Source organism: Ailuropoda melanoleuca, chromosome 7 (genome assembly GCF_002007445.2).
Source record: "Ailuropoda melanoleuca isolate Jingjing chromosome 7, ASM200744v2, whole genome shotgun sequence".
Lineage (NCBI taxonomy): Eukaryota > Metazoa > Chordata > Mammalia > Carnivora > Ursidae > Ailuropoda > Ailuropoda melanoleuca.
The window spans coordinates 137,579,346-137,607,056 of NC_048224.1; the positions used below are offsets into that span (position 1 = coordinate 137,579,346).

A 27,711-nucleotide genomic window follows, 5' to 3' on the forward strand; every position below is an offset into this window, starting at 1 on the left:
GAGGGGCACGTGCAGTGGGACATAAATTTTAGGTGCTGTCGGGATGCCAGGTGAGTCCATTCCTCTCCAGCATCTGACAACATCGGAAAGGATGGGAGCATCTAAATAAGCATAGACAATCTGCAGTAAGATTTTAACAAGCGAGTTAATGTTCATCTTCAGAAAAATTGTGCTCCTTCATTAGATGAGACGCGCTATTCTTCCTTAATTAGAGAGAACAAATATTTCCTGTAGGGAAAATATAATTATAGCTTTGGAGAGTTCTGCAGGCTGGTTTAAAAAAGAAACCCGTGTCAGCATTTTGGATAATCTGCTTTGGGTCTGAAGACTATCTCAGTGATGGCAGAGAGGGCCGTTCTCTACCTCGGTGCTCTGAAATGAAAATACAGTGGATCGATGGGGTCAACTGGATATACGGCTTCAGTTTATTTGGGAATTCTCCTTAGTTTTGATCTGCTAAGAATTCAGTTCATGCACTGTTAATTTTGAGTATTTATTGGTGCATATGCCCATGTTTGTTGGATTTCCAAGGGTTTTAAGGAGAAAGTGATATTTTTCCTGTTTATATAGAAGTTGTAGGCAAGTTTGTTGTGGTTACCCATTTATCTGTCTTTAATGCAATCAGGTAGCACTCAATGTTCTTATGAAATGTTGCAGTGTCTTTTTTTAGGTCAGAGTCTCATTTGAGATTCCGGTAAATGGCACGAACACACACACACGCACAGAGTCCCTCACATAATTTCTGGGGATTCATAGACCATACCCAGCAAAACAAAATCCATGTGCCTGGGCTGTAATAGTTTCTTAATCTGTTGATTAAAGAAACGAAACAATTCTGAATTAATACCTTCATTGTGGTTCCTAGTCTCCTGGGAGTTCTTGAAGATTTTTAAGTCGAATTTTTTTGGTAATGATTTTGTTGAAAAAAAAATTTTTTAATTAAAAATTATCTTCTAAAATTTTAGATGAAATCCATGATTTAAAAAAAAAATACCCTGAGGTACCTTCTAATAGATGAGTAACGATTTTTGGAACACTGATATGACAGTGAGCGTGTGAATCTATTCTGGAAGATTAGATGTCATAGTTTCGATGTTTAGCTGTAACTGAGTATTTGTCAAGGATCTCTCGTCCGTCAGTGACAGGGAGTCAGAAAGCCAGTTTGCAAGGCTCTAGGGGTCTGAATGCAGCTGAGGGCAGAGCGCCCTTCTGCTGTCCTGCAGGCCAGCTGTAGAAAATCTCTTTCAGATTACAGTTCATACCTGCACTATTTGTACAGATCATCTCTACTTGACCTACCGTCGTGTGACAGTTTCAAGTCCCATCTCTAGGTTGTTGATTTGCTGCGAGGGGGATTTGTCATGACTTCTGCACCTGCTCCTTCGTTCCCACACGGTGCCTGAGCCTAAATTCCAATCAGGGATGTGTGTGATTATATTGTTCTACATTGTTCTTCAATTATTTAACTAGAAGACTTTTTTTTTTCTTTTAAATGTCAGGTGCAACCTATGACTTTTTAAAAGGACTTTTAAAAGGTTATGGGGTGGAGCCATAATATTTATAAATGGTTTGTAGGGAGGTTTAATTTGTTTCATCCTTTGCAAGGAAACAAGGTCAGTTTGGGTGGGGTGAGTCTGTGAGCTGCAAGTTTTAAGAAGAATCTTCTCCAGAGTGGCAGCCATTGGGAGCACCCTGGGTGATGAGAATTGTCCATTCCTGGGACTTGAAGATCTCAAAAGATCCCAGCAGTGTCACGACCATGCCATGCTACCCACAGAAAGGTCGTCTCTGCTTCAGCTGAGGGCTTGCCGTCATTCCCTCCAACTGGAGGCTAAACGCAGACTGTGCTTTCCTCCTTCCTGAGTCCGATGAGTAGGAAAGATTTTATTGAAAACAAGGCACATGGTTTTTGAGAATATCTGCGCTCCCCCCCCACCAAGTATAGAACAGAACTTGTCCAACTATCACCTGACTCCAGAGTTAAATGTTTTCTGGTCTTTGGGACTACCCCCATCACCGACTAGGTATCTGTAGTGATTCTCAACAGTGTGCAATGGGACAGGGCTCAGTGATCATTGCAGAGCAAAGGAATGTTAAAAATAATTTAAATCTCTTTGCCAGACCACACACATCTTCCCCATAACACTCGAGGAATCATAGGGAGAGTTTGAAATGCCCCTCCGTTTTTGTTGGTTTTTTTTTGGGGGGGGAAGATGAAATAAGTGAAGAAACAATCTACATGATGATAGAAAAATGGAATAAGAAGAAAATGTCTAGAAAGTAAATGTTTTTTCACTATTATTTTGATAAATTGATAATTTCCCCAAGAAAACATCTGAGCATATGATCTATTGAAACTCACTTGAGAATCCTATGTAAAATCTCATTCTCTCTCTTTCTGTCTCTCATTTGTTATGTATTTTATAAATTCTTGTTAAAAGTTCAGAAAAGGTCATAGAGATTAGCTGTCCTCCTTTACAGACACAAAACTGGGAACAAAGTGAAACTTGCTTCTGAAGTAAGGATTGAAGGTGTAAATGAATCCAGTTAAAAACCAAATATAACTTATTAGTTTCAGTTTTCTGCCTTAACAATTTATTGAAATGATCCTAAAGATTTAAAGTGTTTCATGGATATTACAAATCAAAAAGGAATCTGCAAGAAAGATAATCTAAAATTCTAGACCATCAGTTCATCAGTAATTAAGAGTTGGTACAAAGATATTTTGTACATTGCTTTATCAATTATAATGTAAAGTACTTAAATCTTAAAAATGAACGTATATTATTAACTCTCAAATATCTCACAGAAATGGTAGAACACCTGCTGTGCATTTGTGGGAAAATGAAAAATAGACTTACCCTGGTTTTTTTTTCCCACTTAACATATGATATCTTCCTTCATTAATGGTCTTTTTTTGGAGGTGGGGGCAGGTGTGCTAATCAAGAAAAGCACAGAGGAGTGTAGCCAAGTCACTCACTCACCTGCCATCTAGAATCAACACTGCTAACATTTGCCACTTGTTTCAGATTTTTATCCACATAGAAGAAAGAGGAGGCTGCAGCTATAAGCTCAAGTTCTTTTTGTCTACCAACATAGATCCGCTCCTCCCATTCCATCCCGGACAGCAATGTCATCAATCTGGTGCAGATTTCCCGCATTTGCTTTTTTATTGGCTTAGAGGTTGTTTTTTTATTACAAATCTATAACATTGTGAGCCATTAAGAATTGAAGAAATGCTATCATACAGTACATTTACGCTGTACTTCCCTTTTTAAATCCACACGGCTTTTGAGAGTTATCTGAATTGATACATAGAGAGCTAATCCAGTCTTAACTGCTGCGCTAATTCCCTTCGATGAAAAAACCCCACAATATTCTCATCTCTTTCCCTTTTTTTTTTCCTTTTTTTTTCCCCCCGTTATACACAGTGTTACATTCTTGTCTAAGTCTCCTGAGATACATGTTTAGTATTTTCCTCGGGATATACATTTAGCGGCAGGATTGCAGGGAGCGCGTTAATTTGCATTTCCCCTATTACGAGTGAGGCTAAACGTGGCAGATTCTGCCCTGTCCCCTGGTGATGTGCCTGGGAGAGATGTGCAAAGTCATCTTACATTTTTTCCTAAAAGCCTCAGATTTCAATACATCAGGAACATCTGTTTATATGAAGCATTGATACAATGTTATATTTTTATTCAAATATTCCATGGTTCCTACCCCCAGTTATCCCCAATTATTAGAAATGTTTTTTCACCCCTCCTGATTTTTAATCTATTTCACTATAACTGTATCAATAATATATTGTTTTAATAAGTAAGTTCTTGTAATAACTTTTTATTTTCTTATTTGTTTTGGTTATCCCTGGATCTCTATTTTTGTATATGGATTTTATAATCACTTTGACTCAGTCCATAAAAAAGTTCTTTGGGGATTTCGACTAGAAATACATTTATAGATTCATATGAGGAGAATTGGCTTCTTTATTGATTCTTTTCTTCCATAAATATGATCGATATTTCTGTTTATTCATTTTTTTTCTTAAATATTGTTTGTATTTCTTATCAATTTCTTGAACATTTTCATTTGATTTGTTTTCTATGTACTTTGTACTTTTTGTTGTTTTTTTTCTATTACATTTTAATTTGCTTATTGGGACTCTCAATCTTGCATTTCATATGTTGATCTTCTATCTAGAAACCCTGCTGACTTTTCTTATTAGTTCTAATAATTTTCCTGTGGAATATCTTACTATTTTCTAATGTAAATGATCATAATTACCTTTTTTCTCTTGTCTCTCATGTCTCTTATTTCTTCTTCTTTTATTGCTTTGGCTAGCGCTGCCAGTACACCGTTGATAATTTGTGGTGATAGTGGATATTCTCTTGTTTCCAAATTAACATAATATCTCTAAATATTTGCCATTAGGTAATCTGCTTAATTAGGGTTCCAGGAGATAATCTTTCCTGATTGGTTTCAATCAAGGATGCTAAGTTTTATATATTTTTTCCTCTACGTATTAGGATTACTATAACTCTCCTTTTTTTTTTTGCTCATGTGGCAATTATATTGATGTGTATTTTTTATTTTGAATAATTCATTTATAATGTGAACTCTGGTCATGATGTCCTAGATTCAATTTTCTAGTCTTTATTAAGAATGTTTACATTTACTTTCATTAGGGAGAAGAGATTCTATTTTTTTCTTCTTATACAAGCCTTTGCTGTCAGGTTTATGTGGAAAAGTAAATTGGGTAGCTTTCTCTGATTCCTCCTCTCTAGAATGGTTTGTGCTAAATGAGGATGTTAGGCTCCTTGAATATCTGGTGCAAGTCTTTCTAAAATCTTTTTGGGAGGTGGAGGGCGGATTGCCTTTTGAATACTAATTATTTTAAAGTTTATAGGCCTAATCAGATTGTTTTGTTTCTTTTTTGAGTCATTTATATTTTGTAGAAAATTGTCCACTTTAATATTTTAGTTGTATTCAGCAACTAAATCATAGCTTTGTTTTATAATCCTTCAATCTCTCCTGTAGCTGTAGGTTGACAATTTTGACATTCCTTATATTTATGTCTTTGCCCCAATATCACTGATGAATCTTGCTTGAAACTTGCCTGTAAGAATTATTTATCTTAAAAAATCATTTCTTTTCATTTCCCACATTAATGTTATTCCTTTTACTAGGTCCTGAAGTTTCCTTATATCCCTGTTTCAACTTTCTTTGAATTTTGCTTTTTTTTTTTCCCCGCATGACTTCCTGAGTGGAATGTTTGTCTCTTATTTTTCGATGATTTTGCTGACCCTGAGTCTATAAAGAATCTCCCAAGGACCTAGCGCCTTCCGGACACTTACCATGTAACGCTCCCTTTGTTGTTTCGTTCTAAATATTTTGTCTTGATGCTGTTTCACAGATAAAATAACAAACAGTTTGTCAGAAAAATAAATTTGACACACCATGTTTTTCCCTCCCTCATCCAAACTGGGAAGTTTTTTTCCCCCATTAAATAATGAGATTTCTTTGATTCTTATGAATATAGTATGAGTGACTTCTATTTCTGTATAGACTTATTTAAATCATGGTGCTATTGCCATGACAACCAAAACTACACAATTTAGCAAAATATCTGAGACAAACCTGCTTTCTAAATAATTCTCCTTCTGCTCCATTTCCTTACGAAAACACCCATATGTATAATGATTTCCTGAAGAGCTAAGAACCTTTTCTCTGTAATTGTACATTTGTTTTTCATTATTTTTTGAGATCCATTTTTTTTTCAAATAGAAGGATCAAGAGGAATGAAAAATATTCAGGTTTAACCAAGGCATCATGTATATTAAAATACTAGGAAGTAATTTTAAATTACCACATAATAAATACAAAATAACAGTTAAAATTTTACCACCCTTGTTATAAAAATTACCATATACTACAGACACAATAATGGCTAAATTTAAATATTAATCAAGATAATGTGATAAATTGTTTCAAGAACAGTGCAGCTTATTGAACCAATAAATAATTATGTACTTTCCCGTTAAGTACATGTTTTCAGGAGACGGAGGAAAAAAGAGATTTGTCATAACTATGAGAATATGACATTTTTAGTATCAAACAGGAGTTGTTTTTCCTTTTTGATAATGACTACCATATGATTTGCAAATATTATTGGAGACCCAAATAAATTCCACAAAATGTGTAAGAAATTCAGTGATTTATAAGGCTAATAAAGAAACCTCCTAGCATTCTACTTCTCCAGCTCTTTCTCAAGCCAAGGTTGCAGAGGCTAAAGCTTGTGTATTTTATACAAAGGATAAAATTCATTGCATTGCTGGCCATGCCCGCTCTCTTGTTTCATTTCTAACTGAGGAAATGCACTTGGCCTCTTTTCAACCCTCTGATAACCTGTCCTGCTCAATAGAGTTAACCAAATCTGTATTTATTATGCTCCTCTATGCCTGTCATTTGAGCATCGTGGCAGGTCTGCCAGGATAAATAATGCTTCAGTGTTCAGAAACGAGAGCAGAATGTCCCATTCTGGCTCCCGGTGACCCAGCCTCTCCCAGCAGAAAACACCAGGGAGGAAATGTCAGTACCACCATTTAAATATCATTTACCTTTTTCTGTTATAATTTTCTAATTGAGGAGGGTGTGCTTTTCGACATTTTTAGTTTTTGTCGGCTCCGTGCTTTTAAGTTTTCTCGCTTCACACACCGTCTTATTAAAAATACATTTCCAAGTCCAGCTTCTGTGCAGATGTGAGACGTGATAAACGTGCACTTAAAAAAAGACACAATTATCATGGTGATCACTTATTGGCTATTACCTATAAAATGGGCTGGGCTTTGAGCTGAGGATTGTTGCAGTTAATATTGACATTAGCCATGAGGTAGGTATGGTGGTCTCCCTGTTTTAGATTAAGAAACTGGAATTCACCATACAGTACATCCCTAGTTTTTGATGTAAAGTTCTGTGATTCATTGCTTGTGTGTTACATCAAAACTAGGGATGTACTGTATGGTGACTAACATAATATAATAAAAAATTATTATTGAAAAAATAAATATATAAGATATATATTTTATTATTATATATCATATATATTTTATTATATATATATCTATATATTATTACATATCTATATTCAGGATAAATCCCTAGAAGTAGAATTTCTGAGTCAAACAATATGTGAATTGACCGTGTTGATAATGCTGGACTGATTTACCATCACACAGGAAGTGCTCAAGAGTCCCTAATTCTGCCTTCCTTACCCATTTTTAAATATTTTCCAATTTTATAGGTGACAAATGTTATTTCATAGTTATTTTAATTCACAATACCTTATTTGTGATTGAGATTAATCATTTTCATGTTTATCGTTCATTTCTATGCCTTTTTACTATGATATGTTTTTTCAAATTCATTACCCATTTTCATATTTTGTTATTATTATTAATATGTTAAGTTGCTTTATACATCAAAAAATACAGTACTTTGTCATAAAAAAAAAAGAAACTGGAATTCAGAGAGGTTTAGTAAGTGTTCTTGGTCACACAGCCTGGAAATGATGGCCTTGATGTATGAACTCCGGTATGTCAGGATCAAAACCTGAGTTTTCCCCAAAACATCTCCCACATCGAAGACTGTTAGAAAAGTGATAAGGAAGCAAAGTTTTAAAAATTAATTTTTAAATTAACCTTTTGAAATACAGATGATTTCTTTCTTTTTTTTAATTAGAGTATTTAATTCTAAACAAAACCCATTGAGAGTATGAACAAGCTTGAAAGTGGTAGTACTAAATAACACTTTCCAGATTTTAAAGGACTTTTCCTATGTGTTCCATGGGATGGTACAGTGGCATAAAGTCACACAGAACTGGATCTAAATTATTGTTCTATTACTTATTAGTTTTGTAACTTGAAGCAAGTTAGCTAATATTCCTGCACTGAAATTTCTTTTTCTATAACATGATTAGGACAATATCTACTTCACAGGGTTATAGGCAGAGCTAAGACTAGGGTGAGGTGAGTGAGGCATTATTGAAGTGTAAAATATCTATGTATGGACATGTTCCCAAGAGCCAAGTTGTTCTCTGCTTTTTTGTATCTGGGTGTTTAGCATCCTGCACAGTGCTTTGCAAAACGAGGTGTTCTGTATACATTCACTGAACAGACGGATGAACTATTAAATGAATTAGTTAGAAGCCACTCTCAAAAGGCTTTGATAGATTGCAAAGATGGTCCCGGTTCTTTATTCTTCTCTGTGTCCCTGACTTTCAACACTTCTCTTCTCCAGAGTTAAGTCTTATTTCCCTCCCTTTGAATTTGAGCTCCTCTCGTGACTTGCGGTAGCCCAGAGAATACAGTAAAAACGATGGTGCCCCAGTTCTGAGCCCTGATGCAAATCTGTGTTCTCAGATCCCTGTCATTGGGCTCCCTGTGGTAAGGGACGCTCTGTGAACCAGCCAGTGGCCAGCCAACCCCAGGCACTTGGAGGAGGTCATCCCACCCCTGACAGAAGGACTCGGGGATCAGAATAAATACTTGCTGTTTTCAGTCACTGAGTTTTGGGACAGTCTGTTATCCAGCAACATCTGCTTGCTACAAATCACTGTCTGATTAATTTAATTGTTAGAACTCCTATTTTGAACCACAGACTGTGAGGACGCACATTCCAGGGCAGTTGTTGGACAGACAGCTCTCCATCTCGGGGGTGACTTGAGAGATGCTGGGATACCCCCCGCTTTCCGATGTGCCCAAATGCTTGGTCCCCTCATCTTCTTGGCCCCCAAATCCCTAACCGTTGGGTAAGGAAGACTCCTGTTTCTCAAAACTTCCTGTTACATTGCAAAAACATCCTGAAGTGCTCTTTGCAACTCTAAGTAGCCAGAACGTCACAAGAAGGAGGGTACGGGTGCCGAGAAATCAGTAGGAAGGGAGAAAAGGACTCCGTGAGAAGAGCACAAGCTGTAGCCCACGTGCATGAAATCAGCACGTGGGACACGCTGAGCTGTGGGTCTGTTACATCTCGGGCAGCACTTTGTCCTGTGGTCTCTAGCTAGTGGGCTGAAATGCTACGTTAGTTATAGTAATTTTATCATTTATCTGGGTCTTAGCTTTTTTTAAAGTGTAATAGAAAGCAAGAGGTCCAGATTCCTGTTCTGAGCCTGACACTTCACATTGAAGAAATCTTTAGTAAAACGGTTGTCCGTGAAACTTCATTTTATCAATCCCTAAAAGTGTAATGACCCCGTTTCATATTTCTATCTACTTTTCCTAGCCATCACTTTTAAAAATTGTTGAATCCTTGGGACAAAGATGCCAAAATTTGCTTAAGTCATGTGCTCTCGATCTGATGTGAGGGTGGTTTCAGACTAGGAATGTAAAGGTCCGTATAAGCTGAGTGTTACTGTGGTCTTCAAGAAGCAAATTATATGGTAGGTTGATTTTTGTTTTGAATGATGCTTCTGGTAACAAAACACACATCTATGTCCCCGTGACAGATGAAGCGTATGTAGAAGGATGTGTGTTCATTAACAGTAGTAAGTGTGATGCTTTTCAGCTGTGAGCAGTAGCTTTCGCCGATGCGGAGGGTTTAAGCGATCTTTTATATTTCTACTCTAATGACACTCGGGGAGCGTTCCTGTCCTGGCTCCCGGAGGCTGGAATTGGACTTGGTTCCAGGACCAGCAGCTGGCAGGGGGTTCAGGCAGTGAGTCACAGGGCTTGCAGGCGTGGGGCGAGGGTGAGACAGCCTGCGTTCCAGTCCTTGGTCCGCCTAATGCCGCTGAGGGCCCTTGGGCCACTTAAACCTTCACTGTCCCGGCTCAGTATTCTCCTCTGTAAAATGGGGGGGATCATTGCACATACCTCCTGGGGTCGTTGTTAAGGCTAAATGAAATAAGGCATTTCAGATGTTGTAATGGTGCTTGGTACGCACCGCCCCATAAGACGGTAGCTCTGAGTTTTACCCTCAGCCCAAAACTTTCTTGTATATCCAGGCTAATTAATGGCAATTTTCACCTCAAGAGCTCTCCGCTTTTTACTCCCTAACTTCTCTTTTCAGTGGGAAGGAGCGCAAAGATGGGGTGCGTTTCGGAGCCACACTTGTGTGTGTGGGGTATCACTGGGCGAGAAGGAGGCAGGCAGTTGCTTTGGTAACATCACCCCCTCTGGTCACCCGGCTTCTAGTTCACCTTGTCAGCAATCACCGACTCTTTCCCTAATTTCTGACATGTTTGCAAAAAAAGGAGAAGCCTCATGCACTTTTCTTCGGTCAAAGACTAAAAGGGAGGAATTCCCAAACATGTGCACCCAGGAGGCCCCCCTCTGCGTCTTCTCACAGCCTCGAGAAAACCCTGCAAGCTTCAGACAAGCTGCCGCACTGGGTGCTGGCAGGATCAGCCCTGCAGTGAGGCACCTTGCAGATTATGTTAAGTAAACTCTTCAGCGTGTTGGACCTGGACTTGGTGGAGGCCATCGTGTGGCCAACATCTCCAGGGACTTTGCACCAATAGGCTCCGTGAAAGTGCATCTGACCCCGAGGGCAGGGTGTCTGGACGGCCGATTACTCTGGTCCGCTGTGCTTTTATTTTTTTANATCCCATAACACCGGGATCACGCCCTGAGCCGAAGGCAGACACTTAACCGCTGTGCCACCCAGGCGCCCCCCGCTGTGCTTTTATACTTCAGTCTTACCCCTTCTGGGCTCCTACAGATCAGCGATCAGCCAAAGAGGCTGATTCATGACCATGCTGGCTCAATCTAAGCCTGTTGTACCAGGCGGGATTCAACTATTTCCTAAACTGACTAAATATTTATGCAACCCTCTAGTTCACCTCCTTGCCTAGGGATGCTCGCGAGGACGAATGTGGACATGCGCATCCCACCCCAGACCTCTCTGCCCTGAGAAAATTAGCACATCCATGTTTCAACGTAGACATTCTCTTTAATTTGGACCTTCCTCCCTTCCCATTCTAACCCCCATTGAAGGCAAAAACAAAACAGACAATTGCCATGGCATTTAATATTTTGTCTGATATAAAAGGTGTTGCATTTTACTAATAAGTAAATGTAAGTGAGCCAGTTTTGTGAACCATCAGGAAAGCCATCAGTAGAATTCTAAGGCAGAATATGAACAGACCATCTCATTAATATGTTAATTTTGCCTGTGAGATTGGATCCCAGTGGATCGGATGACCTCTTTCTGCTCCTCCTTGCTAGAAATTGGATGTTGGGTTAAATGCCAGTGTAATGCAAGTCAAGATATCAATAAGGACAGCAGTGCTGAATGCCACAGAGCATGGGTGTTCTGCTGGCTGCAAGTCCTGCGACCCTTCTGCCAGCAAGGCTGTTGTAATAGCAGACACGCACGTCATTCAATCTTGGATGGTGAAAGAGATTTTTGAAAAATATGAACACGTTAGATCTGTCGATAGTGCAAAATTAATCCTGAAAATGCATTTGTTTTTACCCTGACATTGGTTTTTCCTTCCTTCCCCTCTTTTTCTTTAAAAACATTTTTATTTTGTAACCAAATATAGTTTGGAATCCAGCATCCGTGAAATATTGGGGAAAATCATTTAAAAGGAGTGCTCTTTCAACCACATTTATGCTATTCTAAATTGCCAATTAATCATCGACTTTCCCCAGTCTGAACTGGAATCTTTAACACGTGCTCCTCGCCCAGACACGCCTGGAAGGCCCAGCATCCTTCCTCTGCTTGCCGACACGAAGTCACTGTCCTCATGAGAAGGGTAGTGTGACATCGTGTCACCCATAGCTCTTGCCTTTTTCCTGCCTTCCCACAACAGGATGTGCGGTACATATGGGGCCACTGTTGCCAAGGCCAGCAGGGAATCAAGCAAGGAGTCAAGGTCCGAGGGGGAGGTTCTGGTATAAGTTGGCAGGAAATATCCAGACTCGCCACCACCACGTGGCGTTTCGGCCACAGCCGTGCTCTCGCTCCCCAGTCCCAGGGTCCCTGCTGCTCCTCCCATTCCTGGAAAACTGGACGTCCTTCTCTGCCCTCCCTGCTGGGCTCCACTTTCCTCTCTCTGCCCTGATGTCATTGTTGTCCCTTTCCCCACCAACTCAAGAAATGCCCAAAAGGTGTTCCCTCATATATATATATATATATATATATATATTTTAAATAAAGGTTAATGATAAAGAGTATTATAATACCCAGCACAGAACATTTTAAAATTAAGAAATCAGCTCTAGATGTACCATTCAAGACATCTGCCAATATGTGCTTTACTTTTTCTGTGCCGTGGGTTTATTTTTTAATACAGGTACAATATACTATGCTACCGTAAGAATACAAATGGTATAAATTTTGTTTCCAGCTTAGTTTTTTAGCTTCTGTTGTTCAAGAACATTTCCCATGCTTTCATGGTGTCTTTATCAACACCAATTAAATACTTACTGGTCATAAAAATTTAGAAACCTTAGAAAATGCAGAACAGTAAAAAGAAGTAAAAGCATTTCTTTTTTCCTTTTCTTGGGCTGACTATACTTCTTTTGAGGTCTTCTGAATATATAATTGGGGTTATTCTTTATATAGAACTTATATATTGCATTCAATTAACTTGATAGATTCACTAAATCAATCCATCATAGGATGCCCGCTGTTTAGTTACTCATGTCTTTAGTGTGGGGTATCTGCTATTTCTTTTTGTTGTTGTTGCTATAATTAAGATAAAGGTGAACATCCTTGTTTTGTAAGTCTTTAATTGCATTTCTGATTCATCGTTTTAGTATAGGTTCCCGTATATGGAAATACTGGTTCAAACGATACGAACTTTTCAAAGCTTTATGCTGCATAACCAAGTTGTTTTTTAAGAAGACTCTACCAATTTTACTTACTTACTTATTTTTTATTATTTTTTTAATTAAATAAACTCTACCCCCAACATGGGGCTCGAACTCATGACCTGAGATTAAGAGTCGAGTGCTCTACTGACTGAGCCAGCCAGGTGCTCCAAGACTCTATCAATTTAAGCTCACAACAAAAGTATATAGCAATATCTTTCTCATCCTAATTTTTAAAATTTTATTTCTTTAGTATCTGTCATCATGTTGACATTTATAATCTGTCCAAGCAACTTGTAGGGGCGCCTGGGTGGCCCAGTCAGTTGAGCATCTGACTCTTTGTTTCGGCTCAGGTCATGATCTCAGTCATGGGATCGAGCCCCGTGTAAGGCTCCGTGCTCCGTGGGGAGTCTGCTGGAGATTCTCTCCCTTTCCCTCTGCTCCTCTCCCCTCCTCTAAAATAAATACATAAATAAAAATCTTTAGGAAAAAGAAGAGCAACGTGCAGCGATTAGAGACACACTGTCTACCAGCGATTGTCCTAGCACTGTGTTGACATCACTTCTAATTGTAACAGCCGTCCAAGTGGGCCCATGTTACTTGCTGTCTCTGTGTTATAGGTGATGAAACTTCAACGCAGAAAATTGAACTAACTTGCCCAAAGTTATCCACCCAAAAAGTGTCTGAACCAGGATTCCTACCCAAGACCGAGCAACTCCAAAACCTGGCACGCTTTGTCACCAAGCTCCTGCAAGAGAAACAGTGCAGCTTATTATGTGGAAAACACACACACACACTCATGTACACACTCTCACATACACTCACATACACATGCTCTCACTCACACACACTCGCACACATACACACTCACATACACACTCACACTCACACACACACACACACACACACACCCTGAACAAAGCAACGTCTCATGTGACACCTCGGCTCGGTCACCACTGAGTGAGCATCACCCGGGCCTCTTCTTGTGCAAGTTGTGAGGTCACCAGGGTGGAAGGAGACACACGTGGGCCAACAGATTGGAAAAAATCTATGAAAATGAATGAGAAACCCATTTTAAAATAATGCTCACCTCTAATAGTTTTTAATTTTATTTATCCAATTTATCCAATTCGGTATTTGTGTCATCATACTTTAAAACTTTTTCTTTTGGTTTTTTTCAGAACTGAAAGCAGAAAAAATGATCACATTTGTTTTCTCGTACATTTTTATAGTTTCTTGTGCTAACGCTTTATCTCTGGAACCCATGTCGAGTGTAGTCGGGCGCACAGGGTGAGGTACAAAGCTGGCGATTTTTTCTTCTAAAAAATTAAATCAGTCACCTAGTGGCATCCGCTCGATGACTCTGCTCTTTGTACCCTGCTCTCTTTCCTGCTGAGGAAGCTTATATTTGTACCGTCGACAAGAAGTAATCTTGGACACAGGGTATCGTAGAATCATTACCTTTTTTGAGAGAAACTGGTCATTGAAGTGACATATAACAGACCCTACAATATTCTGGTTATGCACTGCTAATAAACGTGAAATACGGGTACAAAAAGAGAGTTGGTTGTCAGTTGCACAGTTTGGACCAAATGAGTGGGGAGCAAGCCACGAAGTGTCCCCATCACCCAGGATAGTGGCATTGAAACAATTCGTAATGATGACAGACCATCACCCCACCAGCAGAACATCAGGCCAGCAGTCAGGTCCCGCTGAGGCTCTGGAGCGATAATGAGGGGGGCTGCGTGTGTGCCTGCCAGGGGACAGCGGACCAGAATCATCTGGGGCTCTCTTTGTAAGCAGCCTCCGCCTGCCCTCTCCCCGGGCGTGCTGCCCCCATTCCCTGCAGAATGCAGGCTGTCGGGGCTCCTGCCACCCTCCAGGTTTTCTGCCCCCTTTCCCTACTCACCCTGAGGTTCCATGTCTGTGGCCGGACCTCTCAAGATGGCAGCAGAAGGCAGGGGACATAGTTCACATCGAAAGCAGGAGTATCGTGGCGGACTCCCATTGCTTGCTTCCAAGTGGACGCCCAAGGATCATGTTCTTTCTTCTGCTGTGTTTGTAAGGATTTCCTTAGGAAGATCGTAACATAATCTTTGCAGATCGAAGTGTGCTTGCTCACCGATTCTTTGTTTCCTTTCAGTCCACAGAACTTGGATATTGGAATACTGGACATCTTCGGTTTTGAGGAATTTCAGAAGAATGAATTTGAACAAGTAAGTGGGTTTCTTTTGAAACTTTATATAATGTGTTTCTTTTCAACTAGTAAGTGAACTCTTTAATTCAGGAGAGACTATTTGCATAACTACTTGCAAATACAGAATTAAATTAGGTATTTTGCTGTCCGGTTTTAAAATTTATATCCCTGGTTCACGGGCATATTCATCCTTATCATGTTGTCTGTAAACAACTGGCATAATCATTTTATTTTTTAAACAGAATCACTTGTTTTAAAAGATAGGGGATGCTCTTTCAACCAGGTTAGAGAGACCGAGGGCATCGCTGTGTGAAATCGGGGCAAAAGTCTTCAGAAACCTTGGCCAAAAATCAGAATGGAAACACTGCATTATGCTAAATACTGTTATTTGTAGGAATCGTCTCTATGTGACATTCATACGTACAACTATCGGAAACTCGTAGAAATAGATTCAAGAGGCACTGATGATTTTTAATCCATTTACAGTTTAGGGCACTCTGAAAAACACTAGTTCTTTTTTTAAGGATCTCCATAGTAATGTATGAATCATTTAATCGAAGTAAGTATATCTAAAAATTAAGTGTTAGAGAACAGAGAGTAGAAATAGAACTTGCCCCAGCCGGCAGAGAAGGGGAGGCGAGCCTGTGCAGAGAAACGGGGCGGAGAGAGAAAACCAGGCTGTGTTACAGCATGGGAAGAGTCACAGCCGTCCGTGGTTAGGGGACGCTCTTAATAATGACATCACTTGTTGGCTTTGCTCTTTTAAGGCAGATAGCGTGGTGGTGAATGACACCAGATGGGAGTTTGAAACCTGTTCTGTGACTTTTAGGAGCAGAGCTGTCTTGGTCGGGAGCAAACATCAGTAATGAGGTTTCCTAGGCTGTAAAGTCAGGACAGCAAGAGACTTGCAGAGCTGTGGGATTTAACAAGATGACTGTTCTAAGGGTTCTGGTGTCATTTTCTAGCTGCCGTCCACGGGTGAGAAACAGCGAGAGCCACCACCGCTGTTGTAAATGAGGACAACTCGAAAACCTTTTAAAATTCAGCTTTTTTTTTTTTTTCTTATGAAGGGGGCATCATCTTGTGAGTAGATCTAAATCATGTTGGCTCACCTAATCCAGGATGAGTCATCGTGAATCATGTTCTTTACCAAACTTCTAAAAAGTCTGGTATGAAATCAGACGAGGAAGACCACAGATTTCTCCCCCTTTCAGATTTCTGTATCCGTGGGCGAGTGGGAAAAGGAGGACTGTGGTTTTATTTATTCATCACCTACTGTAAGAAAGCTAGTGGAGTACAGAGGCAGGGGGTAGTTAGAAGACTGATCGGTAAAATGGCGCGACAGACCTGGGTCTCCGGGCTTTGACCGAGATGCGGCTCTTGACACAAGTCCTTGAAGGTCGTCTGGCCAGCAGTATTGAGTCCTGATGTTATTGCCTTAAAAACATACAGGCTCTCCTGTCCCCAGTGAGACTCCCTGGTTTCTCCATCTCCTGGTAAGTGACAGGCAGAAACCACAGGTGTGGGGGGTCCTGTCACGGCCACTCCAATGCAGGGTTCCCAGCACCGGCTCCACACCCCACACCCCGGTCCGTCCAGCCTGTGCTGATGACTGGTATGGACACACCTGTGTGTTGTTTTCTGATTAAAACTCACTTCTTTTACTCCTTCTTTCTTTCTGCTAAGTATTTTAATTATGTATTTCAGAATATATTCACAGGCTGAGATTTTTCACAGATCAAGGAATGGCATGTTTTCAAATCTAAAGAAGGAGTCTCTATCAAATACCAAATGATAGCTTTAGATGCTTCTGGGTAGAATCTCAAGACCAATTCTTAGGTTTAAGTTAGGAAAAAAATTTTTTTAAAAAACCTGTCCTTTTTTCTTAGGTTTGTTTGGTTGTAGGAGCCATTTAGAAGAATAAAATTATTTTCTCTGTGATGAATCCAAATCTCAGCTTACAGTGGATCTAGCAAATTTCTTTTTTTTTTTTAAAGATTTTATTTATTTATTTGACAGAGAGAGAGACAGCCAGCAAGAGAGGGAACACAAGCAGGGGGAGTGGGAGAGGAAGAAGCAGGCTCATAGCGGAGGAGCCTGATGTGGGGCTCGATCCCAGAACACTGGGATCACGCCCTGAGCCGAAGGCAGATGCTTAACGACTGCGCCACCCAGGCGCCCCAGCAAATTTCTAAGTTTGCATGTGAACTTATCACAAAGGCTTTGGTTTGAATGTTGCATTCTAGATTTTGAGCTGCTAATAGAATGTGAACTTCTTTATTTTGTATTCCATTGCAAACTTTCAACAAAATGTTTAACAAATCAACACTGTGTTCTGAATCAAACCCGGAAGAGTATTAGTGCCTTCATAAGTATTTATTTTATTCTGCTTTGAGCTTTTTGACCCATGTATCAGCTGTTTGCTAAAATGTCAACTCCTGCAGGGTTGAATTGTGTCTGGTACAGCATTTTGTGTATAACAGAAGCTTAACAAATACAGTTTCCATTGAAATCTCAAGAATGAATTCATAAGAAAACATCTTCATAGTGGATCTCCTAGTGGTTTCCTTGCTCAGGAACAAACATATATATTCCAGCTGTTCCTCCATACGAAGCCTGACAAATGTTTAGAACAGGGACAGTTTGAGGAGATACTAAGACGCACTTCAAAACCTCAGCATCTCCGACCTCAGTGTCCCCAAGCAGCTCGAAAAGATTAGATGGTCCTTTGCGGTTCTTTAGATGAGAATTTATTTCAGCTAATAGGAAATGCTAATCCTGTTTTAATGATTCATTTCTATTTAGAGCTACTTTACATATGCTAATAAAGATCATACTTAGAGTAAAATACATGACTATATAGTTATATTTATGTATGTATATATGTATCTCAGCAGTAGTTGGACGGTTCATTGGAAGGGGGGGTCATCCTGAGTAGTCGGAGTCCCAAAGTGTAATTTGGGAGGCTCTGAATCTACCACCCTCATTATTTAAATAGTTATACATTATTACCAGCTCTCTCTGTGTTATGTAATACCCGCATTTTATGAACTCTATTTCCTTCATCACGTAACGCTTATCTCTAGCTCTGTAAAAATATCTCCTAAAGCATCGAGGGAGAAGCCTCTCCAGCTGAGCCCCCAGTGTCAGGCAGGCAGTGAATCCCAAGTTTGTAATGTTCAAGAAACAGAAAGATAGTGAACAAGACTGGGGTATCCCTTACGCATCACAGGGTCAATGATGCCAGAAAGGACAGAGCAATAGGAGGCATTAGAAAGTAGGATAGAGAAGTAACAATATTTCCACTTCCAGATGTGATGACATATTTGGAAAAGTGAGAAGCAAACACAGCAAACAATGAGAGAACTTGAGAGAGAAGCTGGATGCAGCACGAGCGTGCAAACCAGTAACTCCTATGGAGTTTAAAACTAGCATGTCTGGGGGCGCCTGGGTAGCGCAGTCGTTAAGCGTCTGCCTTTGGCTCAGGGCATGATCCCGGTGTTCCGGGATCGAGCCCCACATCAGGCTCCTCCGCTGGGAGCCTGCTTCTTCCTCTCCCACTCCCCCTGCCGTGTTCCCTCTCTCGCTGGCTGTCTCTCTGTCACATAAATAAATAAAATCTTAAAAAAAAAAAAAAACTAGCACGTCTGGAGCATGATGGCAGTGAAGCCAGACTGACGTGGTCAAAATGAAGTAACTAGCCTCAGTGGGGGACAGTGTAGAGGCTCCTGAAAGTCACGGACTTTAGACAGAAGGGCTTGGTGTCTAGAGATGCCCGTCCTCCCTAAACCATGACACAGGTCACCTGGGGCGGTCCTGGTACAAATAACTGAAGAGTGAATGGCAGAGTTAGAGGAGCTCCATTCTGCTGCCCCCGATAAGTACAGACGGAATCAAGGCAGGGGTATCGGTGACGGCTAACATTGCAAAAAGAGACACATACAAGATGCCTGTCAAGTGTTCTTGTCAAGAAAGAAAGCAGGGTGGGGAGGGAGGGAAGGAAGAGAGGAGACCTGAATATAATGAAGTTTCCTGAGCTAACTCTAGATAACAAGAACTGAGGACAGAGGAACACGATGCAGTGAACAACGAGGATGCTCTCTGCAAGCTCCAAGTGTGGGAAACCATACAGGACAAATGGCCTGATCTCTTCAAGTGCAAGGGTAAAAATATAGAAGAAGGCAGCTAGCCTATAGATTCAAAAAGATCTAAGAAATAGAGAAGTCAGTTAAATATATCAACATTTTATAGATCCTTAATTGCTTAAGTATAAAATTTATGAGTTAACTAACATAACGTAAAATCTGGGTATTTGATGAAGTGAAGAAATTATTGTTGATAGAAATTATGTGTGTTAAAGGTACTGTGGATGTGTTTTCTAAGTCTTCAGATCTTAGAGAATTAGAGAACTAAAGTTCTTGCCAATTAAATGACACAGTGTCTGAGAATTACTTCAAATGAGTCTAGTTTTGAGGGTCGTAGGAAACTGGATAAAACAGAATCGGCCATGAGTTGATAATTCTTTAGGGTTATTGATGGCGGATGGGGGTTCATTACATTGTTCACTGTGGAATATGCTTAAAACTGTCCTTAATATACAATTCTAAGCCAATGAGAATATTTTGAGATTACATAAATTTTATTTTAATAAATGCTAGACTGTTTCCATGCCTAACAAATGGGACTGCAAAGCTCTACATGCTACAGATCTTTACCAAAGTCACAAAGAACAAAGTCACGGAAAGTGATGATTTAACTTTCAATAATTTTCCTGAATTTCCCACTACACACATAAAATGCAGCTATGTATAATGAAACACTTGGAGCTGTGGAATCTAGTACCATTGCGTATCAACAACCTACTGTAAGAATATAGGAGAATTTGAAGAGAGAATACATTTGTTCAAGCTTAAAGCTTCTGTTGCAGAGATAAAATTGTGATACGTGACCTACCTTCAAGCCAGGCTTCACCTAAGCTGATTCCGGAAAGTTTGTCAAGGATTTGAAATGTTTGCCTGCTTACAAACTCTCTTCCAAAACCTGAGGTTTACTGGAAAGTCCAGATGAACAGTAATTCAATCAGGCCTGAGCTAAGTGTTCAAACACTAAAAAAGCCAGATACCTTGACTTCTAAAATTTTATGAAATGAGATTATATATTTTGGACAAGCCCACCAAAAAAAAAAAAAAATACCATAAAATCCTTAGTTGTGAAATCACTATCCTAGAAATGATACAAGGATAAATCATCACCCTTCCCGTGGGGTATCCCATTTTACAGATGGGAGAGCTGTGAGGGCTGCAGTCTCTGCTCTGTGACAGAGACAATCATTACAGTACCCGGAAGGATCTGTTTCTGGTTCATTTGTATCAAGGCAGTCTACGGTTCATTCATTCCACAAACATTATTTGCACATGTACGAAGCTGCAGGCCCTGTTCCAGGCACCAAGAAATGTGCAGGCATGTGGTGTGGTCTGTAGGATGCAAATGGAAGAAGGACCAGTTCTAATCGGACATGAAAACATTGCCATTTTAGCTCCAAGGACGGCAGGACCCGTGCAATTTTCACCATAATTAATGTCCTGACAACTGTTAGGTTTCAGTATTGATCTGGGGTACCTGGGTGGCTCAGTGGGTTAAGCATCTGATGTTGACCTCAGGGTCATGAGTTCACGCCCCTTGTTGGGCTCCACACCAGGCATGGAGCCTACTTAAAAAAAAAAAAAAAAGTAGGTTTCAATATTAATCCACTTAGCACTCAATCAATTGATCTATGAAAACAAAAAATTATTTTATTGTTAAGTCACATCACATTTAGAATCCAAGATTGTACATACATTAAATATCCAACTCAGTTTAAGAAAAATCTGAATGAGAAAATTTAGTTTCTTCACATAGCAGAATACTAGTCTAGTGCTACTGGGGTCCTATAGGGAAACAGACATTAAATAATGAGAGGCTATTTTAATGTACTTTGTTGCAATAATATTGGGTTCTATTTTTTAAAAAACAGTATGGCTAGAAGTCTTCTTGCAGGAGGGCAGGGTGCCTGGTGGGCTCAGTCAGTAGAGCGTGCAACTCGATCTCAAGGTCATGAGTACAAGCCTCACATTGGGTGTAGACCCTACTGAAAAATACATGCATACATACACGCATACATGCATACACATGCATACACACGTGCATGCATACATACATACACATGCATGCATACACACATACATACACGCATGCATGCACATACATACACATGCATGCACACACATATACACATGCATGCACACATGCCATGCATGCATGCATACACATGCATACATACATACACACATGCATACATACATATATGCCTACACACATGCATACATGCATACACAGGTGCATACATACATGCATACATACACACATGCATGCACACATACATGCATGCATACATGCATGCATACACACATGCATGCATANACACATGCATGCATACATGCATGCATACACACATACATGCACACATGCATGCATACATGCATGCATACACACATGCATACACACATGCATACATACATACACACATGCATACACACATGCATACACACATACACATATACATGTATACACACATACATGCACACATACATATATGCATACACACATGCATACATACATGCATACACACATATACACATACATGCACACATGCATGCATACACACATACATACACACATACATGCATACATAAATATAAGATAAAACTAAAAAAAAAAGTCTTCAGGTGACAATTGTTAATAAGCTAATTTTGAGGAAACCAGAAAATGAGGCAGGGAAAAGCAATTTTAACTGTACATTTAATAACATTTTCCCCTCCAAACTCTGTAACTTAAAAAATATTAACATTTTGGTGTTATGGAAAGCAAGGCTCAGATAATTTAAGTAAGTCACAGAAGGACACAGCACGAGGCTCTGAATTCAGGACTGAAGCTGTGTGCCCTCCCCCCAAGTTCCGCAGGTGCTTTGAAGCTAGACTTAAATGTGGATTGTTACTCTGCATTTTCTAAACTGCTGCCTGCCCGTGAGGGTATTTGTTTGTATTTCTCTAAGGACACAACAGCATTTATTCTATTAAATGTAGAAATAAAATCTTAGTAAATTTTGACATTCTTTTTTTTCCCCATCGTGGAGGTTTTCACCAAATCCTTTTACTATGTATAAATACATTAGAGAATGCAGGTGTATATATTTTATTGCAGAATACCACCAGAATGATGAAAAGGAGATGTTACAGGACATCGAAAGAAGAATGAAATAGATTTGAAAATATACATCAGATCACGTTAGACAAGAGCGCTTGGAGTTCTTGTAGTGATGACTAGCCAAGGAAAAGCCCATGTTTACAATAGTCAGTGTTCAGATCTAAAGCCCAAATGTGCTAACCAGGAATATAGATTCATGTAGTTTTCTGCTAATAATCATTAATGGCTACAAGTTCTCGAAGCCCTGCTGTGACTCGGATGCTTTTCTGGATGATCTCTGACTCCCATAGCAACCCTCTGGGGAAGGCTTTGCTGGCCCAGCAGGGAACATGGATCCATGGCCCCAAGGCCAGCCCTCTGAGGGCTTGCTGTGTCCCTGTCCTTGCCACCTTGTGACCACTGTCCTGAGAGCTAGTTATTTATTCAGTGCCTCTTAGCTTTGCATTTAATCCTGGGTAATGACAACTATTTTAAAAAGAACCAATATTTCAATAGAAATTATATATTATTGTTTTTAGGCCTACATTAACAAGTGAGTGTGAGAAGGCATATTGATTAAGCTGAGATTTGTTGCTAAAAACACACACACTTATTTTTTGTTGAAAAGTATGGTGCCCGAAGCTTTAAAAGATGAGAATTTTGACCAGAAGTTATGTTTCCAGGAACTGGGCATGGCTTCTGTGTAAATGGAAGGATATATTTTATGGACAAGGTATCATACAAAATACCTCAAAACACTTTTTTTCGTTTCGTTTGTAGTTTCCAATTCTGATGTTAGTAGATTATTATATAGAATATAACAATCAGTTTAGCCAATGGCTTTATTGTTGACCGATCCCTTCAGTTAATCCCTCAAATCCCAGAATAGTGATTGCGCCCATTAAAGGAGAATACAGGTATGAATTAGGCCCATTAGAATGTTGAATTTATTTTATGAGCCTGTGTTGCTCCAAGTCAGAGAATCAGTAAGAGAAATGTTGAGAAAGTGGTTTCTGCCTGAATAAAAACAATGTTCTTTTTTAAAGATTTATTTATTTACTGAGAGTGTGAGCAGGGCAGGGAGGGGGAGGCAGAGGGAGAGAAAGAATCTGAAACAGACTTCGCTGCATCCAGAGCACGGAGCCTGAGCCGGGGATCAAACCCACAAACCTGAGATCATGACCTGAAACCAAAAGTTGGCTGCTTAGAAGATGGAGCTTACCAGGCGCCCCTGAATAGAAACAGTGTTTTTATGCCTGCGAAGTAACTTCCATCTACATTTGCTTAGAACCTCTTCTGCAGAGTTTGATTGTGAAATTTCAAAGGGAAATCAGAGGACATTTGCAAGGACGTTTGCTTTGTGTAGGAAGGTAATCCACCAAAGAGGAGAGGAGGGGCAGGGAGACTGGAAAGAGTGAAACCCAAGCAAATCCAGGGAAGACCTCAAAGCAGCAGCAGGGGCTTGGCGTGGGTGGGCTACCTGCGGACCGAGGCTTCCTGGCGGAAGAGGCCCAGCGTGCAGTGTCTACATGGTGCCTTAAACCTCTAGTTGTACATGACATCAGAGTGTTGGCAGAGGCCCTGTGGTCTGTCTATCAGGTTGAGACAGATGGTGCTAAGGGAAAGTAAACAGACCTCCCTAAACAAGGACAGAGAGAAGAAAGGCCTCTACCATAATAGGACATTCAAAGAAGGCAAAATGAATTATAGGCTTTAAAAGCTGAAACAAATCAGAGAGGTGCCATTCCCTCACCAGCCCCTGCACCTGCTGTTTTATAGATAATGTGTCAAAATTGGGAATGATTGATTTGTTGGGGAAAGAACATAGAGCAATCTGGCAAGCCCCGAGGCGTGCTTTGAAAAAGGAGATTCACAGTATACTCAGCACAGGAAAGGCCCTGAGAAGTCCTGCAGAGAAGCCCATTAGCTTAGCTTAGCTCAGCTCAGTGTTCTCCAGTGGAGTTCTGATTTAGTGGTTTTGTTTGTTTGTTTGTTTTTTAGACAATATCAATTGACATATCAATTAGTGTTCTGCTACACACATGTGGAAAATACAGACTGAGATCTGACATCATTCTTGCACCATCTAACAATATTCCATTAGTGTATTATAGACACGTATCTGTATTAATTGAGAAACAAAGCAGTAAATGGATTGTATACGCTCTGTACTATCATCTGTTTCAGTGTATTCACCATGTCTACATATTAATATCATCTGGAAAGCTTTTAAATATGTCAATGTCTGGGCCTCACTCTCACTTGATTGGTTTGGGGTCAGGCCGAGACATCAGCATTCTGTAAAAGCTCCGAGGCATTTGCCATGTGCAGGAAGAATGTGAATCGCTGTCTACTGCCTGGGGCTCTGCCTTCAGCTGGAGTCGGCTTTAATTAACCTCCTCCTTTAATTCTGTGATGTAAATGTCAGTCTCTATTATATTTTTGCTTCAGAGATATTTCACTGAGTAATAAAAATAAAGGGAGAACAGTTGGTGAAAATTTACTCAAGAAATTAAGTTTGTCATTAATACAAATGATAGGCCATCTGGATAAGCAATAATATACTGTTATGAAAGAGCGTTTCCAAGGGTGCATAATTTTTATTATTAAACCAGTTAGCAACGGCACTTAATGTACAAAGCATGTATTTTAATCAGAGAAGGGTGCGTGCTAATTAAGCAGTACTTAATAATTGCTCATTTTCATCTATGAATACTCAGCCTTCACTCACATTCAGGATACTCCGAGGAATACCCAGAAATTCGGTGGAACCCAATTATGATTCTGATGGATGATGTCAAAAAGTATTGAAGTCAATCATATTCTCAATTATCAGTGCAGGTTGATGCTTCTAGAGACGTAAACTAATTTGCCTAGAAACATCTTTCCCTGTATCTTTCTCTCGTTGTGTTTAATACACACCCACATATGCACCCACAACACAGCAGTCCAGTGAAGCCGAATCAGGAACAAGCAGGTTCTGGCCATGAGTGTGGCCACCATTTTATTGGTGGGATCCATTTTTGTTTTTTCCATTTTCAGCTCGGTGTCTGACATATGCTGTGTATTCATATTAGCTCCCTTAGCCACATTTACTGGCAATTTTGAGGTTCATGCTACAGTGCTCTTTTTAGATTTTCACTTTGGTTCAAACAGCGAGTGCTGTAAACAATATAGAATTGGGAAAGGCAAACTGTTTTGGTAGAAAATTGTGATGTACACGTTACTTCAAAATGAGTTTGAAAGCCATTCTAGTTTGAACTGTATATGCTCCCTGTGATTGCCTTTACCACTCAGCATTGGTCTTCTCTGTTAGAAACACAAGAACATTTCAGTTTCAGAGAGCACCAGTGTAATAAGGCCTGCGAGTCAAAAACCACTCCCCAGCCTACTCAGTTTTACACATCAAGCTGGAATTTTCCCTATGGGATTTTAATAAATGACTTCTTTTTTTCACCCTCCAAGTAAAAGGAACGTGATGTACAAGGTTCAGATGCATTGTTCTGATCACCCCATGCCACAAAATACCATCGGATCCTGCAGCTTAAAAATGTCGAGGCTCAGTAGAGAAGCTGATGTTTTATGAAATCATCTTGACCAGGAGAGTCAGAAATTGAGTTGTTGTATCCAAAAACACAGGCCAGATCCTTTTTCTGTTAGCCAAAGTTTGACAGATTACTTTAGGCCTTCCTAGGGAAGGAAAAAAAAGGAAGAAAAAGATGTACTCTGACCCCCTCTAGTTCGTTCGTTCTTTCTTTCTTTTTCTTTCTTTCTTTTTCTTTCTTTCTTTCTTTCTTTCTTTCTTTCTTTCTTTCTTTCTTTCTTTCTTTCTTTCTTTCTTTCTTTCAAGATTTTTATTTATTTGAGAGAAAGAGAGAGAAAGAGATAGTGAGAAGAGAGCATGAGCAGGGAGGAGAGGGAGAAGCAGCCTTCAGCCGAGCAGGGAGCCCGACGTGGGTCTCGAACCCAGGACCCTGGGATCATGACCTGAGCCGACGGCAGACGCTTAACCAACTGAGGCACCCAGGCGCCCCTTCTAGCTTTTTCTAATTTTACTGTGGCTTCGATCACAATCCCACTTGGTACCACCATTTTGCCTGAAATAGTGGCAATTCAGCAAAGCCGAGACTCGGCACTTTTCAGTAAAATATTAGTTAAACAATAGCAATTGAAATGTCCATAGTATAAAAAAACCTACGTCAGTCAGACCAGCCAGGTGTACAGGGAGATGCTCAGCTGTGACGCATCCAGGGCACGAGGATTTAGTCAGGTTGTCATGGAAAGTAATTTTTGCAACTACAGACCAGCCGTCTATTGTGAATGCGAGATAAGAGAATTCTGTTCAGTGTGTTCGAGACATCCACATCTAAGTATCTGCAATTAGGGCATCTCAACCGAGGGGAGAGATCCATGTCCTGTAATTTGGTATTTCTTGTACAATAGAGAATTGGCCAGGGCTGTTCCCATTTTGGAATGCTTCATCACACAGTAACGTAGTAACCGACAGTAACGCATCAGGCGTCACACAGTATCAGACATCTTATTTTTCATGGCTTCGACCTTGATCTCCTGAGCAATCCATTGCCTAAAATATACTACATTTAGGCATACTCTCCATAACCACTTTTAAACCACTTCTTTGGTAGAAGCTCGACCTGCTGAGATATAGAATCTATTTATGTGTTTATCTTAAATGATTTAATGTATTTTTTAATATCAAAAAGTTTTGAAAAATGACAATTGTGTATATCACGTAATTAAAGAGAGTATTTTCCAGCAGTTTCATTCCATAACAGGAGTCATTTATTTTCCGTTCATTTACTGTAAATAGTTCACCCTGAATTTTAACAATCTTTGGTAGCACTGATTCATCTTTGGTAACAAAATTACTTCGGTATTAAAGGTGTGCTAAGTGAAATAAGTCAAGCAGAGAAAGACAATTATCATATGATTTCTCTCATCTAAGGAACATAAGAACTAGGAAGATCGGTAGGGGAAGAAAGGGATAAAGAAAGGGGGGTAATCAGAAGGGGGAATGAAGCATGAGAGACTATGGACTCTGGGAAACAAACTGAGGGCTTCAGAGGGGAGGGGGCTGGGGGAATGGGATAGGCTGGTGATGGGTAGTAAGGAGGGCACGTATTGCATGGTGCACTGGGTGTTATACGCAACTAATGAATCATCGAACTTCGCATCAGAAACCGGGGATGTACTGTATGGCGACTAACATAATATAATAAAAAAACATTAAAAAAATAAAAAAATAGGGGTGCCTGGGTGGCACAACGGTTAAGCGTCTGCCTTTGGCTCAGGGCGTGATCCCAGCGTTATGGGATCAAGCCCCACATTGGGCTCCTCCACTATGAGCCTGCTTCTTTCTCTCTCACTCCCCCTGCTTGTGTTCCCTCTCTCGCTGGCTGTCTCTATCTCTGTCGAATAAATAAATAAAATCTTAAAAAATAAATAAATAAAAATAAATAA

General features: G+C 40.0%; 1 protein-coding gene across 1 annotated transcript in view; it reads left to right on the forward strand.

Annotated features, from left to right (window-relative positions):
* The window catches only part of MYO16 (myosin XVI), a 484,344-nt gene that overhangs the window by 280,945 nt on the left and 175,688 nt on the right, over nucleotides 1-27,711 (forward strand). The window contains 1 exon segment of the mRNA XM_034665464.1: nucleotides 14,956-15,028. Within this exon segment, the coding sequence (XP_034521355.1) occupies nucleotides 14,956-15,028 (73 nt within the window).